A 13,417-nucleotide genomic window follows, 5' to 3' on the forward strand; every position below is an offset into this window, starting at 1 on the left:
AGAATAGGTACAGATACAAATGCACACTTAGATATAAAAAAGAATTTCACAGCACTTTGATTGAAGAATGTCCTATTTCAAAATTCGGTATAAATTCAATACATTTTGAGCTGAGATAAATTCTGAAATGGGGCGTTCTTCAATCAAATTCTGAGATAGGTCGTTGTCGAAAAAAAAATTCTGATGTAGGGTGTTGAAAACAGTTTTGAGGTGGGGCGTTTTTGAAAAGCGTTTTGAAATAGAGTGATATTAGACTCAGCAGTCGATTTACTTAAGTACCTAATGTTATTTGTTATGTTATTTTCACATACACATTCCATTCATATGAAAGTACAAAAAGCACTTCTACATGAAGCCAAGGCATTTCGGTATTATACTCAAATTTACACTAACAAATTGACAAAAAAAAATTTTACAACTATTGTAGCTCAGAATTTTAATTCAAAATGTATTCATCAAGGGGCTATCAAAATTTTTTAAACATTAAAAAAAAAATTTATTTTTTTTTCAATTTAAAAAGTTTCAATGTACATATAATTTTGTATTTGTATTGTGATTTTCACTTCAATATACAAATTTTTGAACAGACCTGATTGTTTTTGACTGCATTACGCCGGTATTATTTTTGACAGTGCGAAGTTCTTTGCGGTTAATTCGGTGCGGTTCGGTGTTGTGTTTACAGCTACATATATGGATAAAAAAACCATATGACCATAATTAAAAAAATCATAACTTATTTTTAAAATTAAATTTTTTCAATTACTTACAGAGGACAAAAATCCATTTGGAACTTTAAGCGGTCAAATCCTTCCTCCTGGAGAAAAGCCAAATTTCGTGTGGAAACGTAATGGTGTCGAGTTCGATCCTGAAGAGCGGTTTAAAGTCTTGTTCGGGGAAGATGAAGATTCTCTTGCTCTAGTATTTCAACATGTTAAACCTGAAGATGCTGGAATTTACACATGCGTAGCACAAACTACAACGGGAAATATCTCTTGCAGTGCCGAACTCTCGGTTCAAGGTGCTATACAAACTCTGCATAGAGAACCTGAAAAACCCTCTTTGATTATTGATCACCGAGAAGCTAATGCAAGTATAGGAGGAACAGCAATCTTAGAGTTACAATGCAAAGGATTCCCAAAGCCAGGAGTTCAATGGAAACATGATGGGGAAGTTATTGAAGTTGGTGAGAAACATAAAATTCTATTTGCCGATGAGGAAAGCATGTCACTGGTAATCAAAAATGTGACAACAGAAGATGCAGGTGAATATACCATTCATGCAATGAATGAGTTGGGCTTAGATGAATCATCAATAAGTCTCGTAGTGAAAGGTATGTGCTATGTTTTATTCATTTTTTGAAATGCTTTTTATACGGTAGACAAATGGGACACTTAATTCGCCTTTTTCAACGTTAAAGCTAACTAATATCCATCAAAAAATATTCAGAATTCTGGCCTAACTTCTATATCGAAGTTCTAACGGGTTTTATTTCTTCAGATTCACCCCCGATATATGAAGTGCAATTCCTGTATGTAATGTGCCTCCACTTAACACCAACCATATTTTTAATTACAATGGGGAACCAACGCCTCCAATTCCAAACATACACATGTTGCATTATTCCGACAAGTGTTTGTGCAAAATAATTTTATATTTAAAAATTTCAAAATCAGCTGTCTGAATGCACACCATTGTCGTCTGTCGGGGCATATATGTATGTATATAGTACCACCGTGATAAAAACACCTACAAGGTGTAACCGTTTCTGAAATTATTAACGTTTTCTGCAATGAAAAACATTTCAAATTTCTCAGCTGCAGACATACATACGTATATATATTTTTCTCAAAACTAAAACAAATTTAAATACTACTTACTTACTTACTTTGTTTATTTTTTGAATTGGTTTTGTTCTGTGACTGGGGTTTAAATATTATATTGCGCGAAAACTTAATAAAATATCATGGCCGATGAGAAGAAAGAACGGTTATACCTCGTAAGTGTTTTTATCATGTGTACTACCATTGTATAAGCATACGATCCTCGTGTTCCAATGAAACGTGAACCAGATACGGATAGAGATTTAACATGCAAATACAACAACCATCCATATGGTTCACATTGTTGTTGCATTTTCATGTTAAATCTCTATCCGTATCTGGTTGACGTTTCATTGGAACACGGGGGATGTAAATTCATGACGTAAGCAACCACGTTAACCGTTTGATTTGAGCTGGAATGATGGACATTTCATGCTACCAGAATGAATATCAACATACTAATATTAGCTGTGTTTTTTTTTACATCCATAGACGTTTACGCTTAAACTTTATATGGACTGCTAAGCGTCAAACTTTAAATACACCTCTGAAATTGCTGCGGATAAAATTTGTCCTACTAAATTTCAATACGCATTATACTCAGATGTAACTTAAATATGTGTCTATGTTTCACCCTCTACACTAATTCTATATATTCTATGCGTGCCCACTATTTATCGCAACTGATTCAGCTATAAGTTATACATTATGGCCACCAGAGGTTTGTGTCTCCGATTTTAGGTACACCCTGTTCTGTAGCTAGTTATTTAACCACTGCCGCTAGATGGGTCTCCTAAGCATTATCTAACCGCATTTTTTTACGCGCAAACGTAAACGTATACGCTTGTAAAAAAAAACACGGCTATTGGTTCGTAAATTGACGTTCGTGGCAGAACAAGATAATTATTACTAAATGATTTGCTTTAAAGAAAATGAAAATAATTTAACATCTATCGAATGTACCTAAATTGAAATTTTTCCTATCGCACTTATGCTGCAACAATCCCAAAAATTTTGTAGGCTGTTTTTTTTTTTTTTTGATTTCGTATTTAAAACTCCCGTGCCGGCGTTGTACCAGCAATATACAGTTATGTTCACAAGAAAAAACAAAACGCTTCGCAATTCAAATCAATTAAGCGTAGTTTATTGATAGATGTAATACAGCTTGAAGAAGATAAATAATACACAAAACTAGTTGTCTACTCTGTACTTTAAATACAACTTTTATTCATTATTTAGTATATAGTTTGGTAGCTTCAATTGAGGTTATGTTGCGAATAGAATGGAAGACAGTCAAAAAGCAGTCGAATGGAGTGGAATGAAGAACAGCAAGAGGAGTAGAGTCGCATTGCTTCAATATACCTTCAATCTTGGTATAAATATTAAAGATACATGTAGAAAAAATAACTAAATACTTGAATATAAACAAACATTTTCTCTTAATTACTGCCAATAATACCTATATGACATACTTTATTTTGTCTTGGATTCCGACCTAGAAAAACTGGCGAAACTTTATCGGAACTTCAAAACACAAAAACAATTTCTACCAAGAGAAAGCGAGGAAATATTCCTCTAAAATTAGTGAGTTTGAAATATTTTTGTGTTAAATTTTGTTTTTTATTAACATTTTTAACAATAAAAACAATGCAAATAACACGGGAAAATTATTTCTTCATTTGTCGGCAAAAATAGAGAAAAAACGGTCGAGTTTCAAGAAAAAAAACTTATCGAAATACAAACTGACTCGTTTGTTATTAGAGAGCTAGGTTGTATTTTTCCTTGTATTCCATTAGGTTTTGGAAATATAGTTTACACACTTACACCAGTACTGAAACCGTATTAGGTTTAGTGAGAAAAGTTTTTTGAGTTTAAACTTCTCGCAGCCAAAGAAAATAATTGTAAATGTTTAAACTTCTGCGAAGAAAAAAGTGTTTCTGAAAACGCTTCAATTTTAATGAACAAATTTTATCGCAAGGGCACAATTAGACAACTGCGTACACTCAGAGAAAAAAATAATTCTAAAGCGAACGAAATAAGTTCAAAATTAAGAACATTCGTTGACAAAAGTCTGTTAAGTACGTTTTTTCTTAACTCGTGACCGATGGGCTTGTTTTAAGAACTGTTTTTCCAAGCACACCGTTCGTATTTTATGACCACTTTGGTATTGATGTGTGAATCTTCAGGGCTCATTTCAAGCACTACTTGGTCTTGATTTAAGAATTTTCGTTCTCACGCTTCGAGAACGATTTGTTGTCGATTTAACATTTTTCGGTCTCAATTCAAGAACGGTTTGTTCTTGATCTTTGGTGGAGGGAGTGGGGGGATGGAGTGGGAAGGTGATTTTTCCAATTAGTACCCATTTATTTATTTATTTTTATTAATAATAATTTTTTTGTAATTAATAAAAAATATTAATAACGAAAAAGCTATTATTAAAGACCAAATGATGAAAAAAAAGCATAACATGCATTTTTTCATGTCTTTCTCTTATTGAGAAGTTTTTCTTTTTATTGATGCAATCTGAATATATATTTAAAACATTTCATAACAAGTTTGAGAATTAGCTGTACATATATGAGTGGAACTGAACGAAAACTAAGAGTTAAAAAAATAGAATATAGAAAAATTGTTTTAAAAAACTTCAGAGTTTGACGGTGATCGAACTCACGCCACACGATCGCAACCGCAACATCGTAGCCCCTAGGCCACTACAACTGCTTGGTAGCTGATGCCAAATGTTGTATTTAACATTTTAGTGCACACGAATTATACCGTTTCTTTTTTCTTGAACTTAATTTAAGAGCATTGTTCTTAATTTAAGAACATTCGTTCATATTTCATGACCAGCCGTTCTCTTTTCAAGAACATTGTTGTCAGTTCAAGAAGAAGGTTGTTCTTTTGAGAACAGGTTGTTCGTTTTTCAAGAACAAAAAAGTAAGAATATGAAAAGCTTGAAATGGGTCCGGTGGTGCTGGATTTTAGAACGGCGTTTTTCTCTGAGTGTAGAACTATTCAATATCAATACTAGTTCATTTTTACACACAATTAAAACGGTGTTTATACCTATACCACTACTTTATTTTCTTATATTTTTTCTGAATTTTCTGTTAAATTTTTTGCCGCCTTCCCTCCTTATGCGCCCTAAGCATTGGTGTGATCTATATTACAGAAAACTAACGAAATAGCAAAAAATACAACCTAGTTCATTAAAAACAATCGAGCTAAAAATACAACCTTGTTCATTAAAAACAAATGAGCTAGTTTGTATTTCGTTAGGTTTTTTTGACATTCGGCTGTTTTTTCTTTATTTTTTCTGACAAATGTTCCGAACTTGCTGGAAGAAGAGCAACACGCCATTTAGATACGATAGCAATGTAGCGTTTAGGAAATATTGCGATAGGAATGAGAGTTATTAAAGCCAAGGACGAAAAATACCAAGGAATGTAAAATTTTTGCATCGTGAAAGTAACTAGTAGAGGATTCAACTAGAAGATTCATACTGATAAGGTAACATCTTTCGACAGAAGTGTATAAAAACCCAGGAAGCCATTTGGAAGGCAGAGGGAGAAACGGGGTTGACCGATGGATATGGTCTTGTGCAACAAGAGGTGTAAGCTCCCGAGTAAGCTCTGCCTTCATCTACACCATTTCAAGTTGGATTTTAGAAAGGGTGAAGTGGATTTTAGAAAGCGTCAATTGGATTTTGGAAAAGTCAATTGGATTTTAGAAAGCGTCAGTTGGATTTTGGAATAGTCAATTGGAAATTAGAAAGCGTCAATTGGATTTTAGAAAACGTTAGTTAGATTTTGGAAAGCGTCAAAAGGATTTTAGAAAACGTAAATTGGATTTTAGAAAACTGGAAATTGTTCCGTTGGGCTTTAGAAAGCGTCAATTGGATTTTAGAAAACGTAAACTGGATTTTAGAAAGCGTCTATTGTATTTTAGAATAGTCAATTGGAACTTAGAAAGCGTCAGTTGGATTTTAGAATAGTCAATTGGAAATTAGAAAGTGTCAATTGGATCTTGGAAAACGTAAATTGGATTTTAGAAAACTGGAAATTGTTCAGTTGGACTTTAGAAGTGCGTGACATGTGACATGCAAAACGAAACCCTCAGGACAGAACTATTACGTAGCGCCAGCTTTACAACCACACACGTCAGCAGCGCAGTAGCCGTGTCGTAGCCAGCGATACCGCAGTCAATGCCAGCTCAGTTGACAAGTGCACATACTCTTACAAGTCAATTCTATCCTGTAATTCGTTACGATGTCAACTCACAGCCAAAAGCTCAAAGCCGACTATATGCTGATTCCTTTCATGGCATAAGTTCAATGCCAACTCAAGGCCAACTATATACCGAACCTCGTTATGACCTTTACTCGCAACCTACTGCCTTTCGTTTAGTATCGTCAGCCAACAATATGAACACATCATTTTTGCCCAATGTATCTATGCCGCAGCCTAATGCCAATACACAATTTTATACAGCGCCAACCGCATCATCATCTGCATACATACCGCGGAAGTTATTAGATTTGCCAGAGTTTAGTGGCCGTCCAGAAGAGTGGCCGGTTTTTTATACACCCTTTGTCGAGTCAACGTTAAGGTATGGTTACTCCAATTTTGATAACAACCAACGGCTACAAAAGTGCCTCAAGGGTGACGCACATGAATCTCTACTTATTCACCCCAACAACGTTGACTGCATTATAAATCAACTCAAGAGTCGATTTGGACGCCCGGAGCAGCTCATTCGAAGCTAATTGCAAAAAGTGAAGGAGATCGCCTTGGGTAAGCTCGTTCCTTTTGCAATAAAGGTCAAAAATATTTGCACATTTTTGCAATCCGCCAACGCCCACCACCATCTAGCCAACCCAATGTTGCTGGACGACTTAATCTCTAAACTCCCAATGAGTAAGCGTATCGAATGGGGCCGGTATGCAGTCACCGTGCAACCGCGAGCTTCAATAGTACATTTTAGTGATTGGTTGATATCACTTGCCGATGTCATTTGTTCCATTCAGGACGAAAGCCAATTTTCTGGACGTGACACAAAACGCCGAGTGCTACTACAAGTAGACGAAAAGCAACAACAACGCAAATGCCCAGTTTGCCAGGGTCAGCACAAACCATACGAGTGTAAACGTCTTCTCGACGCATCAGTGGCCAAGAGGTGGGCCGAAGTGAAATTTCATCACCTATGTTTTGCCTGCCTTAATGCAGGTCACTCCTCACGTGACTGAAGACAACGAAAGGTTTGTGGCATCAATGGATGCAATCGAATGCACAACAAATTGCTGCATGAATCCCAGCCTGTTCATTCGCCAGTGCAATCATCATCGTCAACAAAGAAGGCCGTTCAATCCACATCAACTCAGCCATCGCCGCCAAAACAAGTGCCGCCAGCACAAGTAAATCATCAGCCCAATGATCCATCAGCTTCAGTGATTAGTTGTGCCGCGGATTCAAAAGAAGGTAAGCTGCTCTTTCGTATTCTGCCAGTCACGGTATATGGCAAGCAACTACATGTGAACACGTATGCCCTGTTGGACGAAGGCTCGTCTGTCACCATGCTTGACAAAACATTAGCTGACGAGCTGGAAATATACGGACAGCCGCACCACCTCAACGTTCAGTGGTTTGGTGACCATGCCATATAAGAACCAACTTCTATGGTTAGCATTAGTGTCATTGGTGCAGGTATGTCAAAGAAACACAAATTGAAGAATGTGTACGTTGTCAAGAATCTTTAATTGCCATCACAAAGTCTTAGTCATTCTGACTTAATGTGCGATGAAGAACAAGTGCGCCAGTTACCACTGCAGCAACAATCCAGTACAGTGCCGAGACTACTTATAGGAATTGACAATTGTCACTTGGGTATTGCATCCCAAACCTTTGCGATGCGTAAGAAAGGTCCGTATGCCGCCAATACAGAATTGGGTTGGGTAGTGTTTGGGCCATCAAACAACACTACACCTAAGTCATCTACATGCCTTTTGATGAATAGTAAGACTGATGAAGATCTCCACAAGATGGTAGCCTACTTCTTCGACACTGAAAGTTTCGGTGTGCGAGCTGCGAAGATATACGCGCAAGGAGCATGTTGCAGTCGACGACCCGCCGTGTTGGTGCAAGGTTTGAAACGGCACTACTGTGGAAAGACGACAACATGCATCTGCCAGACAGTTATAATATGGCATAAAGGAGACTAGTAAGCGTGGAGAAACGAATGAACCGCGAACCTAACTTGGCCGCAGCATACACACTCATGATTGAATCTTACGTCGAAAAAGGTTATGCACGTAAGCTTGAACATCCTGAAGAAAATTTCAGAACACCGCGCACCTGGTATCTACCACACTTTCCAGTGACGAACCCTAACAAACCAAACAAGTTAAGAATTGTTTTTGACGCTGCCGCTGAAGTTAAAGGTGTTTCGTTAAATCATTGTTTGCTGAAAGGTCCTCAAGAATACAGACCGTTGCCATCAATTCTTTTCCATTTCCGTGAAGGAGCGGTGGGCGTTTGCGGTGATATAAAGGTAATGTTTCACCAGGTGTTGGTACGTTCAGAAGACAGACAATCCCAGAAGTTCCTGTGGAGAGATGGTGACCTCGATAGACAACCAGACACGTATGAAATGTGTGTGATGACGTTTGGAGCGGCGTGCTCGCCATGTTTTGCGCATTACGTCAAAATTCGAAACGCCTTGGAACATCGCAATGAAAATCCATGCACAGCCCGTGCAGTTGAAGCCATTTTGGCGTACCGTTACGTTGATGATTTCGTCGAAAGTTTTGACACGACAGAAACAGCTATCGCAGTTTCAAGCCAAGTGAAGTCGATACACATGGATGCCGGTTTCGAGCTCCGTAACTTCACATCTAGCTCATCGGAAGTTCTCGCTGCTTTGGATGGCGTTGATGTCACAAAAATTCTCGTAAAGAAGGAAGGTCTAGCATTAGAAAAGGTGCTGGGTCTGTACTGGCAGCCAAATTTAGACTGTTTCAAATTTAACTTGAAGTTCCACAATGTCAGTGAGATCGTACTTGAAGGAAAGAGACGACCTACCAAGAGGGAATTACTAAGTGTGGTCATGTCAGTTTTTGACCCACTCGGATTTATCGCGCATTTCGTAATTGGCGCAAAGCTTCTCATGCGTGAGGCGTGGCGTCAAGAAGCCTGCTGGGACGAGCCGTTGCCCGACTACGTTGCCGAGTTGTGGGAAAGATGGCGCAAGCAACTTTCATCAATTAACCAATATGCCATTCCTCGTTATTATTTTCATGGAGGAAAGCCTGAAAAATTACAATTGCATATTTTTGTGCATGCAAGCGAGAACGCATTTGCTGCTGTTGCCTATTGGAGGTATACAAACGCCCGGGAAGAAGTTGGAGTCAGTTTCATCAGCGCTAAATCCAAGTGCGCACCACTAAAACCTCTCACGGTGCCGCGACTAGAACTGCAAGCTGCTATATTCGGAACATGACTTATGGAAACAGTGATCGAGGAGCACAGCGCAACCATTGACAAGTGCGTCCTCTGGAGTGACTCCCAAACCGTCATAAATTGGATACGAAGCAAACACCGAAGATACAAACCATTCGTGCAACATAGGATTTCAGAGATTCTTGCCTCCACTAAAGTATCCAATTGGCAATGGATCCCTACTGCCGATAATGTGGCCGACGAAGCTACACGTAACAACAACAAAATTGAGTTTTCCACGACAAGTCGTTGGGTTAATGGTCCGATTTTCCTGCGCCAGCCTGAGAATACCTGGCCATCCGAAGACATTTCTGCTATTGAACCAGATGAGGAGATGCGATCACAATTCACTTTGAGCATCATAAGTTGTCACTTCATAAATTTTGATCGTTTTTCGTCTCTCAGCAGGTTGATAAGAACCACAGCCTGGGTAATCCTATTTTCTAAAAGATGTCGACGCCAAGTTCCAATTTTGGGTAACTGCTACGGATTGACTGCCAGTGATCTGGAAGCAGCGAAACACCTTCTATGTCGTATCGTCCAAAACGCGGCATTCAATACCGAGATTCAACAAATTCGTGATGGCAGAGTATAACACACCAAAGCTCTCTGGTACTACTGTCACCATATCTAGACGAAAAAGGAATCCTGCGAGTACAAGGTCGTATTGATGCTGCCAGCTGGTTGCCAATGGACGTTAGATACCCCATAATATTGCCGCCTATACACACATTTACGAAATTGGTAGTGCTGAATCACCACATGCTTATGGGGCATCAAAACATTGAAGCTACCATATGTTCCGTACGCCGTGTCTATTGGGTACCACGATTGAGAACCCTTCTACGAAGCGTTATAGCCAATTGTCAAGTGTGCCGTCTCCGAAAAGCTGCCCCGATCAACCCGCTGATGGGACCACTTCCCATAGACAGATTGACGCCATACGTCAGGCCGTCACATACACAGGCCTCGACTTTTTCGGTCCTGTTTCCGTGACGGTTCGGCGCAGTACAGAAAAGAGATGGGTGGCTCTTTTCACATGCCTTACCATACGCGCGGTGCATTTAGAGATTGCTCACGATTTAAGCACCGACTCTTGTATAACCGTGATTCGAAATTTAATAAATCGCCGAGGAGTGCCATAACGTCTACGATCCGACAACGGAAACAACTTCGTTGGCACCAACAACGAAGCCAAACGTTTCTACGAAGTCTTCGAATGCAATCGAATACAAAGTGAGTTATCGAAACGAGGTGTCGAGTGGTATTTCAATTCGCCTCACAATCCGGCCGAAGGAGGAGCATGGGAGCGTATGGTTCAGTCGGTCAAGAAAGTTTTGCAACAAACAATGAAAGAAGTCAAACCAAAGGAACATACTTTCAACTGTTTCTTGATTGAGGCGGAAAATGTTGTCAATTCCCGCCCTCTCACACACTTGCCTGTAGATGCGAATCAGGAGCAGCCGTTAACACCAAACGATTTCTTATTGGGATCGGCTAATACCGCACAGACACCATGTGCATCCGGAGTTTCAACTGATACCTTCTCAATGCGTCAACAATGGCCTATTGCTCGTCAACTCCGCGACCATTTCTGGAAGTGCTGGATATCCGAGTATCTTCCCACATTGACACGTCGCGTGAAGTGGTGCCACCGGACGAATCCTCTCAAAAAGGTGATCAGGTATTTCTATTCTCCGGTAGCTGAGGGATCCACAAGACTACACGTCAAGTCCTCCGGATTTTTTATTCACCCGGTGAGGCAGTGCTGCACGCACTTAGTTTTTTGTAGATTTGGGGTTTTAGTTTTCCCGGATGTTGTCCGTTAGTCGGCTTGGTGATATATATGTCCGCTAATAGGGATTTTTATAATTTTTTTTCTAACGTTACAATTTTTTTATAAATCAATTCTCTTTTGCCGAATTTGTGTTCGTTTAGTATGAATGGTGTGTGTGTGTTATAAGGACCCCAGCTCATCCCACGTCTCAGGTGGTACCCTAGAATACCACTTGGATTGTGAGGGGGTGAGCTGGGATCCAAAACGGCACCCTTTCCTGTCCCACCAGTCTGGGGAGCGGTCATTGAAGCCGCTCCACCCTTAGCGGCGGTGGCAGGGGGGGGGGGGGGGGGGGGTACCCAGGGTGGATGGACAGAAGGCCCCAATACCCCCAATCAGTCCCAGGGGTTATCCCCTGGAGACCGCCCCAGCGTTGCCGCTGGGTGTGTTGGGATCAAACTGTGTGTGTCTGGGGCTGACCCTAGTGGCCCCAACCAGTCTCAGAGGTGGACCCTTAAGATCCCCTTAATTGCTGTTGGGAGGACTAGGGACCAGTATGAGTGAATTTTTTTGTAGGAAACAATTTTTTTTTCCTAATACCCCTAAGTGCCTTCTAATGATGGGATGTCAGTATTCCCATCACCACCTGTATTATATATTTAACTAATCACTTTTTTTACAGTTTTTGAATTTTTTTCGATACGATTATCGAACAAATATTATTAGCATTTGTTCTCGCGAATTTTTTTCCCCTCGCGCAATTTTTTTTTCTATATATATTTATAAATTTTTTTTTTAACAAACCATCGTCTAGAATATAGGGTGAAGGGGGGTGAATTCTGACCTTTTTCCTTAAACCCTAACTACTTTACGTTTTGCTTCAAACAGAAGTTTCCTTTTGATATCAATACTAATATTTAACAATTTACAAATTTTTTCCTGATTATAATGTCGCGTGACCAGTCATTTGGGCATACTCCGTTCGGTAGTGCTGGAAACCTTAGAGGGAACCAGCACCGGGGGTAGCAATAATAGGGGGGCTTTTTCGAAGGCTAAGCGTCCCCTGGTGATGCATACGCTAGTAGGTGGCCAATATGGAGATCCCGCAGGGACGAATGCAGGCTCGGACCTAAACGACCACCGCGAAAAATTGTATAGACCGGGAAGCATCAGTAATCTGAATGCGCCCCTATTAAACGCGCATGATATCTCGGGGCTAATAACCAATGTGTCGACATACGCACTGGATGGAGCTGGTGCTTTACCACTAAATCATGGAAATGGAAATTTTAGAGAAGCTGCAAGCGACAGGGCGAATACCCCAGGGATCCATACCGAAGCTCCTCGTGGAGACTCGTGGGTGGAAGTGTTACACCAGCTTTTCCGAACCTCGCAGGAAGAAATGCGGAGGGAGATAGGGACGATTCGAAACAACATGGACCAACTCAACGCAGATCTAGAGTCTACTCAACAATCAATGAATTTCAATAGGAACGCGATTAGGACGGAATGCAACCCACTTCCAGCAGTTGTAACTCCACTGAACCCTGCTCCGAGCAGCATAGTAGTGAAACCCCAGGAGTGGAAAATATCGTTCGACGGTACTGGGAGCGTTGCGGACTTCCTATTTAAGCTAAACACCCTGTGTGAACGTACACAATGCACTGACGACCAAATAATGGCTAGTTTCCACCTATTCCTTTCTGGGCGGGCCGAAGAGTGGTACTGGTTATTTACGAAACAAAACCCAAACGCGACATATGCCTTTTTGTGCTATTCCCTAAAGAGAGAGTTCGGTACTCTAAAAAGTGACCACGAGATCATGATGGAGATCTCCAGGCGTAAGCAAAAGATAAGTGAGTGCTATGACGTATTCCACACGGACATAATCTCCTTGAACGCGCGTTTAAGAGAAGCAATGTCAGAGGTTTTACTGATTGACATCATAAAAAGGAACGTCAACAGTAGCCTTAAGCTGATGCACTTCAACGCGGAAGTGAGGACCCTCCATGATCTACGCGATGTAGCACGCAGAGGAGAACAAGTGCTGAAAGAAAGCAAGCTGTTGGGAGGCACTTACCCAGGACGGCACGTGAACGAAGTCCGTACGATAACCCCGGACATGAGGATGGAAGGCGAGGACTGCGAAGCTGATCCGCAGATAGAGGCGTTGGAGTATCGACGTAACAGGAAACCGGACTATTCAAGAATCCAATGTTGGAATTATCAGGCAATGGGGCATTCATATATATACTGCCAGGAACCCATTAGGAGTGTTTTGTTTTAAATGCGGCCATAGGGGAGTAGTTACTCCTAAATGCCCTATA

The 13,417-nt window shown here is 40.4% G+C and overlaps 1 protein-coding gene across 11 annotated transcripts in view; it reads left to right on the forward strand.

Moving 5' to 3' along the window:
- The window catches only part of Obsc (Obscurin), a 2,548,720-nt gene that overhangs the window by 1,194,246 nt on the left and 1,341,057 nt on the right, over positions 1-13,417 (forward strand). For all 11 annotated transcript variants that reach the window (XM_067772951.1, XM_067772955.1, XM_067772952.1 and 8 more), the window contains one exon: positions 770-1,330. In XM_067772951.1, the coding sequence (XP_067629052.1) occupies positions 770-1,330 (561 nt within the window). The remainder of the gene's footprint in view (positions 1-769; positions 1,331-13,417) is intronic.

This window comes from Eurosta solidaginis, chromosome 3 (genome assembly GCF_040869045.1).
Source record: "Eurosta solidaginis isolate ZX-2024a chromosome 3, ASM4086904v1, whole genome shotgun sequence".
In the NCBI taxonomy this organism is placed as follows: Eukaryota; Metazoa; Arthropoda; class Insecta; order Diptera; family Tephritidae; genus Eurosta; species Eurosta solidaginis.